We start from the raw sequence: 24,715 nt of genomic DNA, 5'->3' as shown, positions 1-24,715 counted from the left end.
GGGGATGTGTCTAATGAGTATGGACCTTGTCAAACAGGTTCTTAGTAATTTTTTACCTGTCTCTATATACAGATAACACAATAGTCTGCTTATAATGTACAGTACTGTCTTTCTAAGGCCAGAAAGCCCTATAAAGACTGTACTATACTGTATCATAACAGACAATTGTGTTATCTGTATACAGAGACTAAGAACCTGTTTGACAAGGTTCAGACCTAGTAAACACATCCTCATCCAGAGTGACAGATCCAGAAAGCGATATTGTGTCTACACCCTGTAATCAAACCAAAAGTGACAGTAGTACAGTATACAGTTTGTGTCTTTTTGCCACCAAAAGAGACGGTGATGATCAGACTCCAGTCTCCACCACACTTTTATTATTACTCTAATTATTATTATTTAGTTCAAATGTTGTCTTCATTATTTTATATATATTTTTGCATTTTTCTATTATCCACATTGTTTTGCATTATTTTACACTTAACTGTAAACACTTCATTATGTACAAATAGTTGTCCTTTCTATAAAGTGCCTGAAACTAGCAGTACTTTAATTTGAAACAATCTTGTGTCTGACTGTACTTGCTAAAAAAGTGCCATATTATATTATAAATATCCAAGCTTTTAAAAGATTCATTAAAATGATCACATTACTGATTTTACAGCTGTTCATGTTTTTATCTGCAATAACTTATATTTTGTTATTTGAGTCTACCCTCTGTGGAAGTCAAGAGGCTTATAATGTTAAAAGTGAATAAAGAAATCAAACTTCAACTAAACAAAGTAAACCAATGTCTATACAACAAAATTAAACATATCTTTAGCTTGTTTCTGTTAGGTTTTATATTTACCCAAACTTGACGCCATTTCATCTCCAATTTCATCTGATGCCTCTTCAAGTGACCTTGATATCACTGATGTGTGTCTGTTAAACAGAAAGAGAAACTGTGGTTTAAATATGGTGGGTCAGTCCATCCGGCACGTGATCTTCGCTCGGCTGATGCTGGTCTTTTAGTTGTTCAGGTAACACGGTTAAGAACAATGGGTGATAGGGCATTTTTATCTGTCGCCCCAAAGTTATGGAACTCTTTGCCTTCTGAGATCAGAAATGCGGCTTCCCTGAAAAGGTTTAAAACATCCCTTAAAACTCATTATTTTAAGGAAGCATCACGAAATTTCGTTGTATAGTCACGTATTTTTTTGATTCTTTTTTCGTGCTATTATCACGAAATTTCGTGTTTTTTCGTGATCGTATAACGAATTCCTGTTTTCGTGTGATTATCACGTATTGGTTACTCAACTGTTTTGTCCTATTTTCTTACCATTGTCGCTTCGGTTTAGGGTTAGATTTACATAAAATGACATCCCTAACCAAACCCAACTCTAACCCCAACGCCAGGCGACATATAAAAATATAAATCATAAAAAATTGTATAAACCAATATATAAAGTGACATTCTAATGCAAGCACCAAATCTAACCCTAAACCGAAGCGACAATGGTTTAAAAATAGGAAAAAGCAGTTGAGTAACCAATACGTGATAATCACACGAAAACAGGAATTCGTTATACGATCACGAAAAAACACGAAATTTCGTGATAATAGCACGAAAAAAGAATCAAAAAAATACGTGACTATATCACGAAACTTTGTGAGACTGGGTAGGATATAGTGTCTCTTGTGGTTTTTATGGTTGTATCTTAAGTGTTTTATTTTATGGTTTCTAAGTGTTACTTTTAATTGTTTTTTTTATTACTTTTATTTATTCTTCTCATTAATTTTTACTTCCATTGTTTTATACTTATGTTATGTGTTTTTATCACCATGTCTATTTTATATATCTTACTTTTTTATATGTTAAGCACTTTGATAAAGGAGTTTTAAAGGCGCTATACAAACTAAAGATATTATAAAATATATTATTTTCATTATATCCTTTTGAGTGGTTTGTGTGGTTACTTTTTAATCAGTTAACAATCAACATTTAAAGGGATACTTCACCGATTAAGCATTCAGCTTTGTATCTGTAGAAACCCGGCAGTATTACTGAATGACCATGTTTCCCTCCCTCATTTCCCCCTGAGAGGAGAGATATCTGCATTTTGGTTCTGCAAAAAAGTCCTCCGATGATGTAATATGACGATTTTTGCATCATCGGAGGACTTTTTTGCAGAACCAAAATGCAGATATCTCTCCTCTCAGGGGGAAATGATGGAGGGAAACATGGTCATTCAGTAATACTGCCGGGTTTCTACAGATACAAAGCTGAATGCTTAATCGGTGAAGTATCCCTTTAACCTTCTAGTTATTAATGTGAAGATATTTATGTTTATGAGATTCAAAGTGATTATATTGTGTTTGTTAATTAAACATTATTTTTCTCCATGTACATATGGTCTAAATACAAAACATGAACAGAGATACCAATAAAAACCATAATTGAATTTAAAGGAACAGTATGTAAGAAATGTATATCAATTAATCATAAAATGGCCCTGATATGTCACTAGACATTAAGAAATCATTTTCATTTCAAATATTTATATCACTGACAACAGCGGTCTGGCCAGGATATTGTCATTCCTCAACTGATGTTTATGTTGTCATGTTGTGTATTGGCCACCAGGGGTGTATTCCAGAAAGCAGGGTTAACTTACCATCAGATTAACCCCGAACTTTGGGTTGATCAACCCCAAACTTGCTTACTCGGGGTATGTCGGTTCCAAAACACAGTTTAAGAGTTAGGTCAATCAACTCGCTGAAAGTAACCCAGAGTTAACGCGCGCTCACGGTAACAACATAAAGGCATTGTCAATGGATCGCAGATTTCACGAGTCACCATGGAAAAGTCAGAGAATTTAAAAGTTTTTAAATGAGAAATAACATTATAAACTAATATTTTCTGGCAAAATCAACGTTTTATAATCGGCTTAGAAGTGCGTGATTACAAAACAGATCAAATTAATTAATTAAATAATTAATACGAACCCATTTTACCCCATTTAAGTCCAATATTATATGTGTCTCAACGAAAATACACACAATTTTATTTAAAATAATCTAAAACAATCTAAAATAATTAATATAGTCAAAATAATCATAGATTTTATATATGATTGTAAACATATGAATTATGAATATATTTTCCCCTGTGAAAAGTAACAATGGTTTTACTACAGTAAAAAACATGGTTACAGTAAAACCATGGTAACCACAAAATAACCATGGTTTTCAAAAAAACATAGTTAAACGATGGTTAGTGTAGTAAAACCATGGTTCTGCTGATAGTAATCAATGCACAAAAAAACATGGTTACTACAACTATACACCAATAAAACCATGGTTAATTTCATAAGAGTTGTGGCACATAAAGTGCAAATACATCATAAGGCTTATTTAAAGGCTTATTTTTTTTTTTAGATATGATTGTATTGTGTAGGCATAAAATGCACTATGATAATATTCACTATATTGTACTTATTTTACTTCTGCTCCTTTGGGTGACCCTGTTTAGTTTTAGGACTTTCCTTGTATGACACTGTGTCACCATCTTTTTTAACATTTACTGATAGCTGATAGATTAATGCACCCTCTTTTAATTGTAAAGCTTCCTTACAGTCCTTACAGATTTTCAATAATGTTGTGTAATGCTTTTGATTACACTACACTAAGAATGATCATTCATTTGCATTGGACGATTAGGATCTGCTGTGACAGAATTGGAGAATAGAAATGTTACATTAGTGTCAATAGTAACATGTTGTAATATATGTCCTGTATCATCTAATATATGCAAATATCTCAATTTCCCTTTGCTCAAAAATGATAGCTCAGGAAAGCAGCTACAAAAGGTCAATTTTAAAGAAATAAAGGTGATTTAGAAAAACACCAACTATAGATCAAATGTAGAGAGAGGGCTAAGAATCTGAAGTGCATGTTTAAGAAATAAATATTATACTATGAAATATATATTTATAATTTCATTTCATTGTGTACATGATTCTAACTGATATAATAGAAAATCTCTGACCACTATGCCATGTCTGTGATTCAATGGTGTTTCATCTAATGAAGTCTGTGCTTCACCTGTGTCACTATGTGGGTCAGTGTTAAATCATGCCTGTGCTTCATGGGTGTCATTCTGTGGGCCAGGTCAGATGCACATGCCTATCAGAGACTGCAGGCAGGGGTAACTTCTATCCCTCAGTAATTATTATTATGATAGGCATCATGTGTTTCTATTTGTTATATCCATTTACTGTAACATTGCCACATTGTCACTTAAGTAACATAGGTTAAGATTCATTAATGACAATGTATTTGCACACACATTTATTATAACTTTAGATTCATCTCAAATTATCTAGTAAGTGAAAGATGAGGTTATTTATGAATTGACAAAATTGATATGGAAATGTACTTTATTGTTAACATTAATTAACTGATGGAATTATGTTTCATACATCCACTGATATTTGGAGATATATTACTAATGAACATAATTAAATGTATAGTATTTAGTCCGAACACAAATATGAATAAATTTTTAATTAAATTTAATTAATAATAAAATTTATAGTAATTAGTCCAATCACCAATAACAATCCATGTTATTAAAAAAATAGTTTCTTTAAAAAAAATTCATATCACACATTTTTTAAGACAGCAATAAATATTCGCGACTGTAAATATAATAAAATAAAATAAATGCTTTAACATTGTAATATTATGCAAAATATATGCTTCCACGCCCGCTGTACGCTCGTCATAAGTGCACGCATGCGCAGACTTCCTCCGAAGCCTCGTTTTATTAACTAAAATGAACTTACCCTGCAACATAACCTGCTCCGGAGCAGGTTATCTTCAGAGAGTCAGTTGCTATGGTTACTTACATAACCCGAAAGTTACCTCCGTTTTTGGAACCGAAAGCAGAGGTTATCCGCTTACTTACTCCTAAACTTACCCGGGTAAGCCACATAACCAGCTTTCTGGAATACACCCCAGTTGTGTGATTGCAGTACCAGTTTTAGCCACAAGTTTTGTGATTGCAATACCAGTTTTGGCCACAATCCTACATATTGTTCCTTTAATCCATATCATATCCCAGAAAACACTTTACAGATCTCAAGTTAGCACAAACTCTATCAAATTATAAACCCTACTAAAACAGGCAATCGTAGTCTAGTGGCTTGTAGCCCAAGAGTTGTCAATTTGAGTCTCACAAAAATGTAATTTCATTAGTTTTGCAAATAAAAATGACAAAATATGTTTGCAGTTACATATTAAGGCCATAGTCATGTATATTTACTAAAAAAAGTGAAATACAAAATCTATTTTGTTTCCTTTCAGTAGGTAATTACGACGAATTGGGAACCACTTTGCGGGGACCAATCTACTCTGCGGAACGATTAAAGTGGCAATGAATTGGCATGCTGTTACTTGCATCTGCTGGTGCCGCTCCACCGTGCAAGTATTTAACATGAGGCAGGTGCAGTACCAAATCAGGGCTGCGTTCAGCCACGACAAAACGTTGCACAACATTTATTAAACAGAAACGGTGTTGTGTTAAACACCCTGTTGTGATGACGCAATTAACCATGCTTTAACTACAGTTAAAACAACAACAAAACACAATTACTGTAGTAAAACCACAAATTTGCAAAAGTCATTGTTACTACACTTTTACCACAAAAAACATGGTTAAAATATTCAGATATTAGATCTGCCCCTGGCCTAAAAGAGATGCCAACATAAAACAGTGGTGATCAACCCTCTTCCTGGAGATGTAGGCTGTTTCTCAATATGCGTTCTTCAGCGATCTTGCGTTCTCATGTCCTTGCTCTACGTCATCATCAACAGTTGAAGTTCATTCCAATTCTCAAGGACGGAGGACGCATGAAAATACCCGGATGTGTTCTTGATATCGAGGATGCATTGAGTCCAGACTTGCGAGCTGAAATCGCTTCACGCCCCATAAGTCATTGCGGCAAAACAATGGCAGAGGTCAGGTGACCAACAGGAAGATCGCAGACATCTCAATTCTCATAAGTGCGTTCTGTGTTCTCGTGACCTTCTGAGTTTGTTCTTCCGAGGTCAACTGGCAAGTTTGATCTCCACGAGGATGCTGTAATACTGGATGTTAAATAATCAACTTTAAGTTTATTTCTGAAGAGACATTATAAAACAATTAAACCTCAGGTGGTGTTGCTAACCCAAATTTGACTCTCAGGTGAAACTGTTTACAGATATGCAACTCTCTGTTCTCCTAATCTCTTCATCACAAAGGCTTCGGCACTGTTAGCTTTTAGGCCCATATCACTGAGTATCTGCTGAAATATATGATGTAATGTATACATTTTATGTGGTTCTAAGATTGTAATTTTATATTAATGTTTAGTATTATTTTAAAGGTCATGGTGCGATGAGTGAAAAGGTCTCATTTCTATAAGTCTAAGATAAGATGGATTAAGGTTTTAGAACTTTGGATAGAAGATGCATTTCTTGTAGAGGTGGGGTTTTGCCTTGATATTTCTGGCTAGTTTGACCAGTTGCCAAGATACTCCTGGCTAGTTTGACCAGGTGCTCTTTAGTATCACTTGGCACAGGTCAAACTGGATTTTGACCAGGTGTTCTTTAGTATTACTTGGTACAGGTCAAACTAGATTTTGGTAGTTTTCTCAAGCTGTGTATAAAAGGTGGCCTGGTAAAACATTCGAGGAGCCATTCTGTACTCAGAAGCTCCCACACTCTGTGTGTATTCAAACCTTATGGAAGCTTTCTGTAGTCAGATCTTCCCGCACTGCTGTGTGTCTTGAATTGCCAGGTATGATTTTATTTTATGTGTACTGTTTATTTTTCTATGCTGATCTATTAGTGAATGTTTTGATATATTTGTGATTGGTTGATTTGAATAACCAAATGATTGATTTAAGTATAACCTGCCTGGCAAAAATAAATTGTTAATCTTTATTCATTCCAAAACTTGTCAAATCTTTATTATCTTTTCAGGGTTTAAGTTAAATGTATTGAAGGGGGCATAGATTAGGAGAATTGCCTCTATTGAAAATATTACTGGAGTAATTGCCTCCCCGTTTTAAGGTTAGATGGAGTAACCTCAACCTAAAACATAGATGGATCCTCTTATTTTCAATGTGTTTGGAGAAACCTCTAACTTTAACTTAAGTTAGAAGGAGAATGCCTCTATGCCCAGCTGTATGGAACTGCCTTAGCACCTTCAGAATTACACCTTATTCCCTATGTGAATATAATTCACTCTAAATAAATATAATAATAATTTTATAAATTATGATCAGCATCAGAATAGTATTGGTAACTAAAAAATTGGAGTCAGATTATAATTTAACCACAGAGGTCAAAGAAACAAATTAAACTAGATATGCAATTCCCAAGGAATTACCAGTGCATGAAAATGCAAAAAGTTGATTGACAGAAATGTAAAAGAAATTTAGTCTAGTAGTTTACCTGGCTGTTGACATGTTTTAGTGTGAAGCTAGCATGATTTAAAAAAGTTATCATGATGAAATATGATGCTAGCATGATTAGCATGATTCAGCATGACGTTAGCATGATGCTAGCATGATTAGCATGAAGCTAGCATGAAGCTAGCATGATTAGCATGATGCTAGCATGATTAGCATAAAGCTAGCATGATTAGCATGAAGCTAACACGATGCTAGCATGATTAGCATGAAGCTAGCACGATGCTAGCATGATTAGCATGAAGCTAGCATGAAGCTAGCACGATGCTAGCATGATTAGCATGAAGCTAGCATGATTAGCATGAAGCTAGCACGATGCTAGCATGATTAGCATGAAGCTAGCACGATGCTAGCATGATTAGCATGAAGCTAGCACGATGCTAATATGATTAGCATGAAGCTAGCACGATGCTAGCATGATTATCATGAAGCTAGCATGATTAGCATGAAGCTAGCACGATGCTAGCATGATTAGCATGAAGCTAGCACGATGCTAGCATGATTAGCATGAAGCTAGCACGATGCTAGCATGATTAGCATGAAGCTAGCACGATGCTAGCATGATTAGCATGAAGCTAGCACGATGCTAGCATGATTAGCATGAAGCTAGCACGATGCTAGCATGATTAGCATGAAGCTAGCACGATGCTAGCATGATTAGCATGAAGCTAGCACGATGCTAGCATGATTAGCATGAAGCTAGCACGATGCTAGCATGATTAGCATGAAGCTAGCATAATTTGCATGAAGCTAGCATGATGCTAGCATGATTACCATGAAGTTAGCATGAATTTAGCATGAAATTAGCATGATCCTAGCATTATTAGCATGATGCTAGCATGATTAAGATGATGCTAGCATGATTAGCATGAAGCTAGCATGATTTAGCATGAAGCTAACAAGATTTAACATGAAGCTAGCATGATTTAGCATTAAGTTAGCAAGATTTATTATGAAATTAGCATAAAGCTAGCATGAAACTAACACGAAGCTAGCATGACTTAGCATGAAGCTAGCATGAAGCTAATATGACCCAAAGACCCAACCCCCATGTCTCTATGATGTCCGGATCCAGAGATATAAGGCTTTGTTTATTATGTTGCTAGGCTGCTCATATTTGGTTGCTAGGGGCGTGGCTTAATACCTCAATAAGGATGGTGAGAGACTGATTGGATGCCTGAGTAAAATGAGCCCACCCCCATGTCTCTGTGACACTGTGCTGCAAAGATATCCATCTGGGCATTTTATAATTGCAGTCTATGGGAGATGTTGCTAGGGTGCCCAAAATGGTTGCTAGGGGCGTGGCTTGATAGCTCAATAAGGATCCTAAGGGACTGATTGGATGCCTGAGTAAAATGAGCCCACCCCCATGTTTCTATGACACTGCGCTGCAAAGATATCCCATCCGGGACGTTTTTAGTTCCTTATATGGGCATGATTCCTGCCCCATTATAAGTCTATGGGGAAATTTGGGGACCTCTTACACCCCAGGGGTACAACTTACACCCCATTGTGAGGTATGTTCTTACAGAGCCTGCCAGCCTCTTCAAATGTGGCAAGTCACAAGTTTCTGTGAAATTCTAGGTCTGAGCTACGACTCGTCAAAGTTTGTCTCCATGTTAAGTCAATGGGATTTTTCGGCTGCTTTTTCGCCCCTGGGGCAAAGACCGTACCCCCGATCGCTTATAAAAGTCATAGCACACTATTCCCGAATAGTCCGCACGTTTGAGAGTTTGAATGAAGTTTCTAAGTTAAGCGGTTCGAGCCGTATTAATTGCGGAAATTTGGTTGGAAGAATAATAATAATAACTAGATAGGTACATTTCCTGAAGAAAATGTGAGTGGTGCTTGCCGTGGCAAAATTCTGGGGACCATATATGATTATACTCCAAGCCAAAAGTTAAACGATCCAACTCTCGTGTCTGTACGATGTTCTGATGTGGAGATATAAGGCTGTGTTTATCCGGTTGCTAGGGTACTGTATTTGGTTGCTAGGGAAAAATTTGGCATCCCATAATGATTACACTCTGAGTCACGAGTCATACGGTCCAACCCCCGTGTCTCAACGATGTTCTGGTGCAGAGATATAAGGCTTTGTTTATTCGGTTGCTAGGGTACTGTATTTGGTTGCTAGGGAAAATTTTGACATCCCATAATGATTACACTCTGAGTCACGAGTCAAACGGTCCAACCCCCGTGTCTCTACGATGTTCTGATGCGGAGATATAAGGCTTTGTTTACTCTGTTGCTAGGGTACTGTATTTGGTTGCTAGGGAAAAAATTGGCATCCCATAATGATTACACTCTGAGTCACGAGTCAAACGGTCCAACCCCCATGTCTCTACGATGTTCTGATGCGGAGATATAAGGCTTTGTTTACCCTGTTGCTAGGGTACTGTATTTGGTTGCTAGGGAAAAAATTGGCATCCCATAATGATTACACTCTGAGTCACGAGTCAAACGGTCCAACCCCCATGTCTCTACGATGTTCTGATGCTGAGATATAAGGCTTTGTTTACTCTGTTGCTAGGGTACTATATTTGGTTGCTAGGGAAAAAATTGGCATCCCATAATGATTACAATCTGAGTCACGAGTCAAACGGTCCAACCCCCGTGTCTCTACGATGTTCTGATGCTGAGATATAAGGCTTTGTTTACTCTGTTGCTAGGGTACTATATTTGGTTGCTAGGGAAAAAATTGGCAGACCATAATGATTACACCCTGAGTCACGAGTCAAACGGTCCAACCCCCATGTCTCTACGATGTTCTGATGCGGAGATATAAGGCTTTGTTTACTCTGTTGCTAGGGTACTGTATTTGGTTGCTAGGGAAAAAATTGGCATCTCATAGTGATTACCCGCCGAGTCACGAGTCAAACGGTCCAACCCCCGTGTCTCTACGATGTTCTGATGCGGAGATATAAGGCTTTGTTTACTCTGTTGCTAGGGTACTGTATTTGGTTGCTAGGGAAAAATTGGCATCCCATAATGATTACACTCTGAGTCACGAGTCAAACGGTCCAACCCCCATGTCTCTACGATGTTCTGATGCGGAGATATAAGGCTTTGTTTACTCTGTTGCTAGGGTACTGTATTTGGTTGCTAGGGGCGTGGCTTGGGAGTGGCCAATGATGTGCCCAGTGATTACACTCCGAGTCACAAGTAAAACGGTCCAACCCCCAAGTCTCTACGATGTTCTGATGCGGAGATATAAGGCTTTGTTTACTCTGTTGCTAGGGTACTGTATTTGGTTGCTAGGGGCGTGGCTTGGGAGTAGCCAATTATGTGCCCAGTGATTACACTCCGAGTCACAAGTAAAACGGTCCAACCCCCGTGTCTCTACGATGTTCTGATGCGGAGATATAAGGCTTTGTTTACTCTGTTGCTAGGGTACTGTATTTGGTTGCTAGGGGCGTGGCTTGGGAGTGGCCAATGATGTGCCCAGTGATTACACTCCGAGTCACAAGTAAAACGGTCCAAACCCCGTGTCTCTACGATGTTCTGATGCGGAGATATAAGGCTTTGTTTATTCGGTTGCTAGGGTGCTCAAATTTGGTTGCTAGGGGCGTGGCTTCGGAGTGGCCAATGATGTGCCCAATTGTTACACCCCTAGTCACAAGTAAAACGGTCCAACCCCCGTGTCTCTACGATGTTCTGATGCCGAGATATAACTGTTTGTATTTTATGTTGCTAGGGTGCTCAAAAGTGGTTGCTAGGGGCGTGGCTTAGTAAGTCTGTAAGGATCCTGAGAGACTGATTGGATGCCTGAGTAAAATGAGCCCACCCCCATGTCTCTATGACACTGTGGTGCAAAGATATCCATCCGGGCATTTTATAATGGCAGTCTATGGTATAGGTTGCTAGGGTGCCCAAAATGGTTGCTATGGTAACCTTACACCCCATTGTGGGGGACGTCCTGACAGAGTCTAGCACCCTCTTCAAATTTAGTAACCCACATGTTTCTATGAAATCCTGGCTCGGACCTATGACCCGTCAAAATTTTTGCAATGGTAAGTCTATGGGATTTTGCCCCATTGACTTTTCATTGGGGCACTTTTGGGCACCTCTTACACCCCAGGGGTACAACTTACACCCCATTGTGATCTATGTTTTTACAGAGCCTACCACCCTCTTCAAATGTTGTAACCCACATGTTTCTACAAAATCCACGAGCGGAGCTATGACCCATCAAAGTTGGGCCCAATGTTAAGTCAATGGGATTTTTGGGGTGGTTTTACGCCCCCCTTTCGGAAATCCTGCACCCGATCCCTTATAAAAGTCATAGCACACCTCTCCTCAATAATCCGGTCGATTTGAGCCCTCTTTCATGGGTCTACAACAAAGCGTGCGGGACGAGTTAATCGCCGAAAAAAGTGTCCGGATGTAAGAATAAAATATAATAATATCCCTGAGCAATAGTAATAGTGATGCTTTGCATAAATGCAAGCACCACTAATAATAATAAAAAGCCCAGTAAGAACAGTACAGCGCATTTTCAATGCACTGTAATAAATGGAATTACTATTCTAGAAGCGCTACAGAGGGAAAGACCACGTGATTCCTTCACCACGCATTGGACTTCGACGTTGGGCCAATTGGGTGGCGTCTTACAACGCAAGTCCGTTCTTTGTGTTCTTGGAATTGAGAAACAGCCCTACTGTCCTGAAACACACCTGAACCTGGCAATCAATACCAAAAAATTAGAGTCAGGTGTGTTGAAGCTGGGTTGGAACTAAAATATGCAGGAGGGTAGATCTCCAGGAACAGGGTTGGTCACCCCTGACATAAAAGCTCTCACTTTATCTTCAATGGTTAAATGATGGTGTCAAGATATGCATTACAAAGTGTGCTGAAGATGAGAGATTAGAGGAAAGAAATGCTTTGGTAAAGTCACACAAATTAAACATTGAAGTTCATGTTCCAAAAAAAAAAAAAAATGCTATAAAGAACTGAATTTTGACTCAGTAGATCTACAGTCTCTTAATGTCCCTATTAAGTCCAGATCTGACAGTCTGCCTAGAAAAGATACACATAGATCATGATGTGATTTCTCTGAACTATATTTTTCCATAGAGTAAAGTACAAAATAAGCTCTAACTTGTTTCACATTCATTTCAAATCTCAAACTTATTACAAAATACTCACAGTTAAATGTGTAGTTCATACATCTGCCTCGACTGAGATGCCCTAACACTGAAAAATCTCTACTTTACATAAAAATGTTAAATGAAGGTGTAAAGAATTTAAATGAACAGAGGAAAAAATGACAAAGAGTGACGAAACTGAATATTTTCCGTCTCTTTTACACTTCCTGTCAATGTTTTTCTCCAATCTCTCATAGAAACATCATGTTGATCATTAAATGCATCATTTGGGTCTTTTTTGTGTTCTTCATTAATATAATAGGTAAGACATATTTTAAATAAGTCAGTTTATGTAATGTTGAACATGAAATTGTTTTATATTGATTTAAAAAAATTGTTTTACTTTAAAATGTGGTTGTTTCACATAGACAAATGTCTTGCTTGAATTGGGCAATGTTTTTGTGAATAGCCAGTGAAGATATGTGAAATAAATGTCTGCTTTTTGTTATTCGTAAACAGTGTTGGGAACGTTACTTAAAAAAAGTAATTAGTTATAGTTACTCACTACTTGTTCCAAAAAGTAACTGAGTTAGTAACTGAATTACTCTATAATAAAAGTAACTCGTTACCAGGGAAAGTAACTATTTGCGTTACGGTTAAAAAAAAGTTGCTATATGTCAAAGAATTTGTATTTTTTTAGCAGTTTTCACATGTCAGTTGAAATGAGTAGAACAGACAGGTGTTCATACATAACTTTCCATATTTATTGCACGTCAACAGACAGCAAGAGTTTTATCCTACACTTCAAGTATTATCTTTGTAAGAAAAGTAAACAGTTACACCATATAAAGTGCATTTAACTTCAGCAAACTAAATTAAATAAAACTCTCTCAACCTGAGACAACTGGTCAAGTAAATAACCTGTACTTCCAAGTGTTTTGTTCACAAAAAGTTAACTTTTAAACAATAAAAAGTGTGTTTGCTCTGTAGTCGTATTCTTAATTAAATAAATCAAACCCCCAATGTCAGACAACTGGTCTGGTAGACATTCTGTACTTCAGGTATTTTCTTTTAAAGTAAACAGTTAAATAATATAAAGTGTGTTTGCAATAACTGTAGCAAATTAAATAAATCAAACTGAGATAAATAGTCTGGAAGACATAGGCTGCTGTATTTCGTTTTCTTCATTAAAAAAGTAAACAGTTTAACAATATGATTCATTAAATTAGAGTTGCTTACAACGGATGTCGACAAAGTCTTCGCTCCCGGACATAATGTACACATTACATGCACGTTCTTGCTTTGACCATAATGAATTTGAAGTAGTGCTTATATCTCCACCTTGAAAATGCCAACTTTTCATCGGATTGCTCCTCCTGACTCGCCATCTCTTCTGCTGCCGCGAATCTCTGTTTAGCTGTTCGGTGTGTGTGGGTAAATTCCAAATGCCGTTTGTGCGCCCTTGAAGGGCACTTCGCGAAGGGGATGTAAAATCCAAATAAACAGAAAAAGACGCTGTATTTTACCACCAAGTGTATTTTAATTAGCCACACTATCAGACAACATTGCGCAACTTTCTCTAGAGTTTATACATCAAGAGATTTGATCTTCGAAGGGAATAGGGCATAGTGATCATCACTTTCGATTGGAATTCGCCCTGTGTGTGTGTCGCCGCAGTCGCGTGCGCTGGCATGTGTATAACAACACTGGCTCTGATTGGCTACCATGAAACACATTACTCTGCCTTAGCCAATCATAATCGCTTATCTCGTTATTAACCTACCTCCGTGTGAGCCAGGGTTGCGTTTGGATCACACAGGTTAAGTCAGTGCATAGTAACGCACCGCATTTAACGTCTGGTAACGTTAACGCCGTTGTAACGGCGGGAAAAGTAATTAATTAGATTAGCCCGTTACTGAAAAATGAACGTCGTTACATAACGCCGTTCTTTTAAACGGCGTTATTCCAAACACTGTTCGTAAACATGAAAATGAATCTTGGAAACATATTTCCATTTTAGCATTGGTTTTAAAATTCAAATTTGTTTATTTTGAATGATTCATGAAGAAAACAATCTCTCACTTCACTGATTAAACAAATCAGAAATTTCTAAAGAAAACGATTTCACTTTGAAATATTATGCATAAATAACTCTCGAAGAAAGAGTGACTTCCTACTGTTGTTCTTGTGGTTTCTCTAAGCATCAAAAGACAAATGTTTCCATGTTTATCTGATATTAACACTTATCCGATTACGTTTACATCATGTTAATATTATTCCTTACTTTGAGAAATATATATTTATACAATATAGGGTATATTTGTTCAAGTATTTGTTCTGCTATAATGTAATATCTGAATGGTGATAAAATAATCTTAAGCAAATTCAGCATGTTTTTCTGACTAGTTGAATAGTTTACCCACAAATGTGTTGGTGCTTGTAGTTAAAGCATTTTGCATTTAAAGAGCAGATTGTTTAAAGATGTAACACATTATTTTGTGCTAGACCTCAAGTTATTTGATTGACACAGTGTTTGATAATACACAATAAAATATTTATTCACCATCTACAAAACCTCTTCATATTATTTCAGTCTGTTCCAGTGACATGACTGACTTTGAAAGAGTAAAATTGGAGGAGGGACGTGTCCTCAGTCTCCACCCACGACATTATGCTTTTAACAAAGAAAATCAAATACTGTGGATATTTTTGAATGGCAGTCAAAGTTCTCGCATTGCCCAGATGCATCATGGTAAATTTACACCCATTATGATAAAAGATTCACTGACAGATTACAGCTGGACCAACAGACTGGAGCTTTAAACATCTCAAACATCAACACTGATGATTCTGGAGTTTATGAAGCATTAATTATCAACAAACGGATTACAAAAAAGAAGTACAAAGTTGATGTATATGGTAAGATACACATACATAATTGTCAACATTTTAACAAAAAATATATATACCAAGCAGCGGATTGAGTTTAATATCAGAGATTCATGGCGAACAACGCAATAAAAACAATGCTTTCTGTTTATATGTAGCGACTGTTTATTTGGTGTCCCCTTTAAGGGTGCATATGAAAATGCAGTTTACAATAACTTGCAATTAATTTCAACTTTTTTGAGTAGTCAGAAGTTGGTTTAAATTATATAAATAAAGTTTAAATTACTTAAGCTAATTAAACTAAATCTTTGTAATTTTTTGCAACACTTTACTAGTCAAAAAAGTTGAAATAAATTGTAACTTCAAGTTCAAATGTAAACATTTAAGTGCAACAAGAATTTTTCATTGTGCACTGCAAAGGGTGTAACGTTAGATCAACTTAAAAAAATAGCCTACTTCAATTGGTAACACCTAAAATGTTTTTCCAACGTATATGATTAATTTAGTTTAATGTTTAGGTTTTACCAATTTAAGTAATTTTAAGTTAATTTTTAAGTTGATCCAACTTTTCACTTTTTACAGTGCAAGTATATTTTAATCGGCCACAATGAGACACAATTGCAAAACTTCATCTAGAGTTTACATATCAAGAGTTGTGATCTTTAAAAGGAACAGGGCATAGGGATGATCACTTCACTTCTGATTTGAAAACACCCTTACAGCGCATGATTTTAAAGATACAATTTGCAATTATGCGCCGCAAGATGGCGCCAGATCAAACAAAAACAATGATGTTGTTTACCGACGCTCTGAAGCAGCGTGGAATTATGGGATTTGTAGTCTTTAACTCAACCGCTGATGGCCATCAATCAGACGAGAACGAGAAATCAAATTGATGGATAAGGTAATCAAGTCTTATAAATGTTGCTATGATGACATCGTTTATTTCATTATGTAAGTTTATATGTGATGTTCAAAACGAAATTGTTAGTCATATATATTACAGTATTAGTCCAAATTTGATGGTAAACACAGCACAGAATTAAGTTTTCAACTTACAATCTGCAATGATTTTTCACATAATGTATTGACAGTACAAATCTTATTGTGAAGTGTCTTAAAATGACCATTTAGATTGCTGTACAATACCTTTTGATGTGCATATCATCCGCGGGAAGACGCGCTGATTACAGTCTACACACTAATGTTGTGATCAATATAATAGCATACGTTTTTTGAAGGGTTACGAATCAAAACAACTCACCCATCGCGTAAAACACAAGCAGGATCAGAATATCGGTCTGTTAAATGTTGTCGTGAAGCTCTCTCCATCCAGATAATGCAACAACAAATTGATCCTCCCTCGTTTTGTTCCAAACTCTTCTTGGGTCGTTTGGTTGGCCCGTACGCTTACAGGAGCTGACACAACCAGCGGCAGACGGTACAGAGATATCCATAAGTTCATAAGCAAGTGCGTAGCCCGACAGGCGCTATCGCATAGTTCCGCATTTGTCCACAACACTGGCTCGCTGCGTCCGAAAACTCAAGGCAGTGAGGACTTGTTGCCTCGCTGCCTCATGAGGAAATGACTTCGGCTTCGGAGGCCTGAAGGCCGCTCAGAGAAAGGCTTTCCGACGCACTTCAAAGGCAGCGTGTTTGAAATATAAACAGAGAGCGCCTTTGTGATAACTAATCACATATTTGAAAACTACAATACTAATTTCTCGCTAGAAATGCAATTAAAATGCTTAAAAAGTGAAAATATACGTTTATTTTCACTACATTTGTGCTCCAGCCGCTTCCTTGGCCGCCATTTTATTTTTTCGAGCTCGACCACTGTTGTCATGTCGTTTACGTCAGTAAAGGCGTTGACAAAGGGTCACATGGATATTAACGTCATTGATAAGAGACTGCACTGCCCCGTGTCAATGTTTTGAATGGAAATTTTCTCACGATTTACAAGTAGTTGAAAACATTACAGATATTGATAGTAATCAGCTGGACAAAATATATAACACTGGCCTAGTGTTTTTTGGAGATTTTACTGCAAATATCTTACAAATTGCACCTTTAAATGACTGTGTTATTGTCCTCTTGTCCAAAAGCTCCTGTACCTGTCGTCATCACAAGTTCACTGGTTAGTGTGCACCAGTTTCCAGGTGAGATCTTCTGTCTTTTTGTATTGAGATGAAATAAAGTGTATGTGGATAAACTGATCTAGGATTTATTGTTTCTCTAATGCTCTGTTTCTCTCTCTCTCTCTGATATAGCTTGCTTATCTCTCTGCCTTCAGGTGCTTTTGTACTGTGAAATCTGAAATCTTTTGGTTTATTTGAAGGGGGACTTGACTGCTTCAGCATTTACCACTGCTAATAAATATATCTGTGATAAGTTCTGTTAACACCACAAAAAATCTGATTGTCTTTTAAATGTCTGATTTATCCTGTGAATTGTATGACACATAAAAGCATTATAAAGTTTTTCTTATTAACAGTAACTGTACTGGTCAAGACGTTAAAATAGGCAAATTGTTTGTGTGTATACACAGTATGCTATAGTTCAAACATTTATGGTCACTTGACACAAATGTTTTTCATGATCTTAAAACATTTTACACATTTGGCAGATGCTTTTGGGATACATTTTTATCTGTATGTATATAAATATTCTTTGTATTGTTGGGTTCTGTTTGGCTGCTTGTGCAAACCAACTAACAAAGCATATCCATCCATATCAATCTATATATCTGTTTGTCTATCTAGATCTATATCTGTCTATCCGTCCATCCATCCATTCATCCATATCTAGTCAAGAAATGTTTACACAAAGTACATTAACAAAGTACACACAAAAAAAAACATTTAATATAGCTGATTTACAAATAAATCAGCTTTTAACCCACAGTAAACAAAGTGACAAAAATGAACAGAAATAAATATATAAATAAATATATAAAACAACAACAACAACAACAAAAAACATGCACGCAAGCACATCATTACATTTGAACACTATCACATTTTCCTGGACCCTAAACCGTTTTGTTTTAGACCTCTTCTGACCTTATGATTGAACATTTCAACACACTAAACTTAAATAGCAAACCAGAGCAGAGCAAATATGAATACAAACAGAATTTAAAAAATAAATGTAATAAAAAACATAAAGCAGCAATAATCATGTGCAACACTGTATTGTACCTCAGTTACCAGGGGCCAGATTCACAAAATTAACATAACTTTGTAAAAATGTTTTTACAATCTTTCAAGTCTTTTGGCAAAGAATACAAATAGTTATGAAAATTAAACTTTGGTAAAGTAGGGCACCATCCACAAGCATGGCGTAATATATTCACACTGGAATTGGCAATGTGTGAAATGGCGCCCTCAACAGCTTAAAATTAGTATTACATGTTGAGATTAATACAAATATTTAATGTCTTTCTATTAATGGATTTTAGTAGTGGAAGGCAAGTATTAAAATTTTTTTAAATATAAAGTATTACTCAAGGTACCCCATAAGTAATTTCATACTGTTATAACAATGAACAAGTCATTACAAAACTATCCTTAGGTAGTTAACAACAAAAAGTGACTTCTGACTTCTAAAGCGTCACATTTGTAACAATCCAATAAATGTATCTTATCCTAACTTTAAGAAGTAAAACTTTACAATAAGATTGTATTTGTTAATAGCATTAACTAGCATATAGCATTAACTAGCATAGGCTATAGCGCTAACTCAGCAGTCACAACTTTGTTTTTAGCATAGTAACAACATTGTTATTAATTTAATGTGTAATTTTAATGTTGGGGTGTTCATCTGGACTGTAACATCACAGTTGTATATCGGCCTGTTTTCCAGCGCTCTTGCATGCATGAGGTTTGAAGGAGGAAACAATCGTGTTTGAGGCTCATGATGTCATTATTACCATGAATGAACACAACTCTTATTATTCATCTATGCCGAGGTAAATACAGTTTTACAATCTATGAGACCTTTAAACAGGACTCTGAAACCCCAAAGGACATTATAAAATCACAGACGAGAAGATGAGTTATTGTATTACACTTACCATAAACCCTAACATTAAAAATCATGTTTTTTGGTTGTTTGCTGCTCAGGTCTTTGACTTTGTAAAAGCCAGAATGATTGTGATTGATGTTTAGCAGAATGAACGTAAAATTTTCTGCATTGAGCTCCAGTGAAACTTCAGGTGTGTAGTTCTCAGGTAAACAATTCTTTAAATGAAAAAGTGAACTGCGAGTAGGACATGTGAAGCACCTTTAACACGGGTAAATAAAAACTGGGGGTCTTCATCCAGTTTAGGGAGTTTAAATGAAATTGTGAAATTGTTTCCTTCCATCACCTTCTGTGACACAATTTTATCATCAGGGAAAGCTGCAGCAACTTTAACAACAAACAAAACATATCCGCCCAGTAAATATACACGGCACAAGAGTCACATCTCAATCCAAATCATCCTCGTATTAATTTTGTTTATTGTTGTTGCAAAGCAAAATTCCTAATTAGTGCTCACAATCTTTTTTTTTATATTTGACCAGTAAAAATTTTTACAAAACAAAATGTCTTATTTACACTACATAGACCATTTTATTTATAATGCTGTTACTGTAAAAATGTAAGCCTTATGCTTGATATTTATCAGCCTCAAAAATATCAGAAGATTCTTTAGCATTATGACATAAAGTATGTTTGTTTAAATTTCTATGTTTTTAAAGTAGAAGTAGAGAAGTGAGGGGAAATTGGAAAGCAATGAGCATCAATTCACAAAGTTTAATTTCTGTACAGTACACATAAGTGTCCAGCTGAAGAGGATGATGGCAAAGATAAATCAGACACTATTATCATTATTTTATTTTGTGTTTAGTTTTATAGGCACCCCTTCAATCCCATAAGAGAGATTGTGTTGTATTTGTTTTTATCTGATATATTGCAACCCACATTGTAGTTAGATACCGCACAATGGTATTTATTACACGTAGATTTTGGAAAAAATAATGCTTAATATAAATTCAAAGGGTGCATCCTGTTACTGGAAATTTACAGTAGAAAAAGGGGCTTGGGAAAACTTTTCAATGTGCTTTAAAAGTGGCCTTTTACTGCCCCCTAGAGGAAAATCTTCACCATAATAAATAAATAAATAATAATAATATAAATTAAGATGAAAAAAAGATGATTTGACCACAGTGTTTATCTGCCTATCAAATTTCATATGTTCATCAAATACCACTCCTACATTTTTTTAAATGTTTCTTAACACATGATGATAGTACACCAAGATTTGGATTTGGAACAGTCAAAGAATTAGAGGGTTTAAAAACAGTCATTTTAGTTTTGTCCTCATTGAATTTCAAAAAGTTTAGGGACAACCATGCCTTTACATCACTCAAACAGGCCACAAGTGCATCCAATCCATCTGAATGAGCTCCCAACTTAACTTAAAAAGTTTAATTTGTAAGATAAGATTTAAACCATTTCAAGGCACTGCCAGTATGCCTGCCCAATATTCGAATCAATCAATAACTACAGCATAATCGACAGTATCAAATGCGGCATTAAGATCTAAAAGCACTAAAACTGAGTCACATGTTAATAGTATATTATTTGAAACCTTCAACAATGCAGTCTCTGCAGAGTGATGTTTTCTAAAACCAGACTGAAAAACCTAAAAAATCATAGTGTCAGCTAAAAAAGATTGCAGTTGATCAAAAACTGTTTTCTCTATAATTTTTTATAATGAACAACAAATTGGAGATGGGCCTAAAATTTGCTAAAACAGTTCATTGACAAAACATATGGACCCACCACATCCGGCACGATGTCAGTTGTAGAACCTGATGCTTTAACGTGATCCTCTATTTCTATAAAATGGTTATCAGTAACAGGAGTAAAGCTACTTAAGACAGCAGTGGTTTAGTTCTTGTTTATATTTTCAGTGAAGTATATTAATTTATCTGTTTTTACAGCTTTCTGATATTGAGTTAGTGAGTCTCTGAGTATTTGCAGTGAAACCTGGAGTCTATCCTTCTGCAGATTCGCCTCAAAGAGCAAGTCGTATCATTTAGCCAAGGCTCAGATTTTGTTTAATGTTCCTGTGCACTCTGAAATAAATCTTTAATTGCTTATTAAACCTTCAATTCCTTTAGTTCTTCCACAAGTTGAGCTTTCAGAATATCCTGAACAATCACATGGTCCACTGTTTCTGCCACCCCACAGTGGATGCACCCATCTGTCTCACTTTTAACTGTCATGTGTAGATAAAAATGTAATCTGGTGGTGTGCCTAATGCGTAGCCTAGAGATAATTGTCTGTATGTAGACCCACTAGACATGGGTCTGTGAAGGAGGCCTTTAAATCCAGTATGCAGCTGTCCTGTGGGCGAAAAGACTTGTTGATGCTAGAGGACAGTGGAGAATGGGCCGCCTGATTTAAGCTGATAGAAGAGCAACTTTGACTGAAATAACCACTCGTTGCAACCGAGGTATGCAGCAAAGCATTTGTGAAGCCACAACACGCACAACATTGAGGCCGATGGGCTACAACAGCAGAAGACCCCACCGGGTACCACTCATCTCCACTACAAATAGGAAAAGAGGCTACAATTTGCACAAGCTCACCAAAATTGGACAGTTGAAGACTGGAAAAATGTTGCCTGGTCTGATGAGTCTTGATTTATTGTTGAAACATTCAGATGGTAGAGTCAGAATTTGACGTAAACAGAATGAGAACATGGATCCATCATGCCTTGTTACCACTGTGCAGGCTGGTGGTGGTGGTGTAATTGTGTGGGGATGTTTTCTTGGCACACTTTAGACCCCTTAATGCCAATTGAGCATTGTTTAAATGCCACGGCCTACCTGAGCATTGTTTCTGACCATGTTCATCCCTTTATGACCACCATGTACACATCCTCTGATGGCTACTTCCAGCAGGATAATGCACCATGTCACAAAGCGCGAATCATTTCTAATTGGTTTCTTGAACATGACAATGAGTTCACTGTACTAAAATCTCCCCCACAGTCACCAGATCTCAACTCAATACAGCATCTTTGGGATGTGGTGGAACGGGAGCTTCGTGCCCTGGATGTGCATCCCACAAATCTCCATCAACTGCAAGATGATATCCTATCAATATGGGCCAACATTTCTAAAGAATGCTTTCAGCACCTTGTTGAATCAATGCCACGTAGAATAAAGGAAGTTCTGAAGGCGAAAGGGGGTCAAACACAGTATTAGTATGGTGTTCCTAATAATCCTTTAGGTGAGTGTATAAGACTATTTTAAGAAGAGAGAAAGTACTAGTGAAGGATGTAAAAGTCTGGACTGAAGAATCTGTACTCTGCTTAGAGTGTTATGAATGCACAGACTGGAATGTGTTTAGAGAAAAATGTGGTGATGATTTGGATGAACTGGCTGATGTGACTTGTTCTTATGTTGCGTTTTGCAGAGACATAATAATTCCCTGTAAAAGGGTTAAAGTCTACCCAATAACAAACCATGGGTGACCAAATCTGTTAGATTAAAAAATAGAAAATAAGAGACGGGTGTTTAAACAAAGTGATTCCACTGATTTAAATAAACAAGCAGCCACAATGGAGCTGAAGGTAGAAATTTTACAGGCAAGGAATAATTATCAGGTGAGACTAGAGAGTGAAATGGCTGCTAATAAGTTGGGTTCGGCCTGGTCTAGTATGATAAGTGGGCAGGGTACTTCAAAGCATGATAATCCGATTACCTTGGGTGGGTATAACTATGATTTAGAACTTGCAAATGGCCTAAATGGTTTTTATAATCGTTTTGATACATTTGCTTTTTATGGGGAAATTCAGGACCTACGGCACATTCTTAGCCAACATTTGTGTATCAATCAAAGAGACGTGGAAGGGCCTTTCTCTCTTTAAGGGTAAACAAGAGTTTTGGGCCTGATAATATCTGTGGGCGGGTTCTCAAGTTCTGTGCCAAAGAATTGAGTCCTGTTTTTCATCATATTTTTATATGTGTCTGAGGGTACAGCATGTTCCTAGTGTGTGGAAGGATGCAGTGATTGTTCCTATACCAAAAGGGAGCTGTCCCAAGATTCTAAATTATTTTAGACCAGTGGCTCTCATATCAGTCTTAATGAAAATTCTAGAAAGATTTGTGAAATGTGAAATATTAAGGACAAGTGTTTATTAGATCCAATGCATCTTACAGAACTTAAAGAGGTGTGGAGGATGTAACAGTCACTTTGATACATTTTCTTATGAAACATTTGGAGGGGAACGGGACTCATGCAAGAGTGTTATTTGATGATTTCTCTTCTGCCTTCAATACAATTCAACCAAATGTTTTACTCAGTAGGCTTGCAGAACAATTTAAACTAAGCAATAACTTAGGGGTTGGATTTTAGAGTTTTTAGCTACAGTAACAGGACACAAAGAGTGAGGATAAAAATAGTCTCTCTGTACAAGTTACAAGTCATCATATACAATAAATCCGTGGGGTAGCATTAAAAAAATAAATGCAATGTTTGTATTTGTTTAAAGCAACACATTTATTTACTTACCAGGCTACAGGTGAAGCAGCTCTTTACACCTTCTAACGTTTCATAATCGGTCCTTATTTATGTGCAAGAGACTCAATAATAATCTTTTACATTTTAATCCTTTGATATTTAATATTTTAAATGTTTGTGTGCTGCTGCACATCCATGTGTGTGATAAGCAAACGCGCATTTTCGTCCCGTTTATAGGCGCGTATGACTAACGCGCTAAAAAATATTGCGCTATTGACTTTAAGACTTTAGACCAGGTTTTAGTTGGTCAGTGTCTATTTTAGTTGCCCCAAAATAGCTAAATTTAGGGGCGGGGTGGCAATAAGTTGTTCGAAATGCACTATTTATTGCACTACTATTTACAAAATTAGCTTATTCCTTATCATAATAGCAGTCCTGCACGGGTCAATTATTGGAGACCCGCTCCCGCCCGTACCCGCACAGTTCAGCACCAGATCCGACCCGTCACCCGTGATAATATCAAAATTAAATCCGCACCCGCCCGGACCCGTTAATATTTGGGCCGTTACCCGACCCGTACCCGCACACGCATAAATCACACACGCTAAAATCTTTCCAATTAAAGTGCTTTATTTTTTATCTCGTACCTCTCTCAACATCACAACAGCATCATAAATGGGCTAATGAAACAGGCTAAAGTACGCTTTGTTTTGCGCCATTCAA

At 36.7% G+C, this 24,715-nt stretch overlaps 1 protein-coding gene and 1 long non-coding RNA gene across 2 annotated transcripts in view; one reads left to right on the top strand and one right to left on the bottom strand.

Moving 5' to 3' along the window:
• Nucleotides 1–908, bottom strand: part of LOC135750272 (interferon-induced very large GTPase 1-like) — a 43,159-nt gene extending 42,251 nt beyond the window's left edge. Inside the window, exon 1 of the mRNA XM_065269064.1 lies at nucleotides 851–908. Coding sequence (XP_065125136.1) covers nucleotides 851–866 — 16 coding nt within the window. The 5' untranslated portion in view covers nucleotides 867–908. The remainder of the gene's footprint in view (nucleotides 1–850) is intronic.
• An 11,892-nt stretch (nucleotides 909–12,800) lies between these two features.
• LOC135750280 (uncharacterized) lies at nucleotides 12,801–18,182 on the top strand. Its single transcript, XR_010532678.1, has 4 exons — nucleotides 12,801–12,905; nucleotides 15,177–15,502; nucleotides 17,578–17,631; nucleotides 17,743–18,182. It is a non-coding gene; the product is annotated as an uncharacterized lncRNA (long non-coding RNA).
• The last annotated feature ends 6,533 nt before the right edge of the window (nucleotides 18,183–24,715 follow it).

Source organism: Paramisgurnus dabryanus, chromosome 21, assembly GCF_030506205.2.
Source record: "Paramisgurnus dabryanus chromosome 21, PD_genome_1.1, whole genome shotgun sequence".
Taxonomy (NCBI): Eukaryota; Metazoa; Chordata; class Actinopteri; order Cypriniformes; family Cobitidae; genus Paramisgurnus; species Paramisgurnus dabryanus.
The sequence above is the reverse complement of the archived record's forward strand: the minus strand, read 5'-3'. Positions and strand labels throughout refer to the sequence as shown.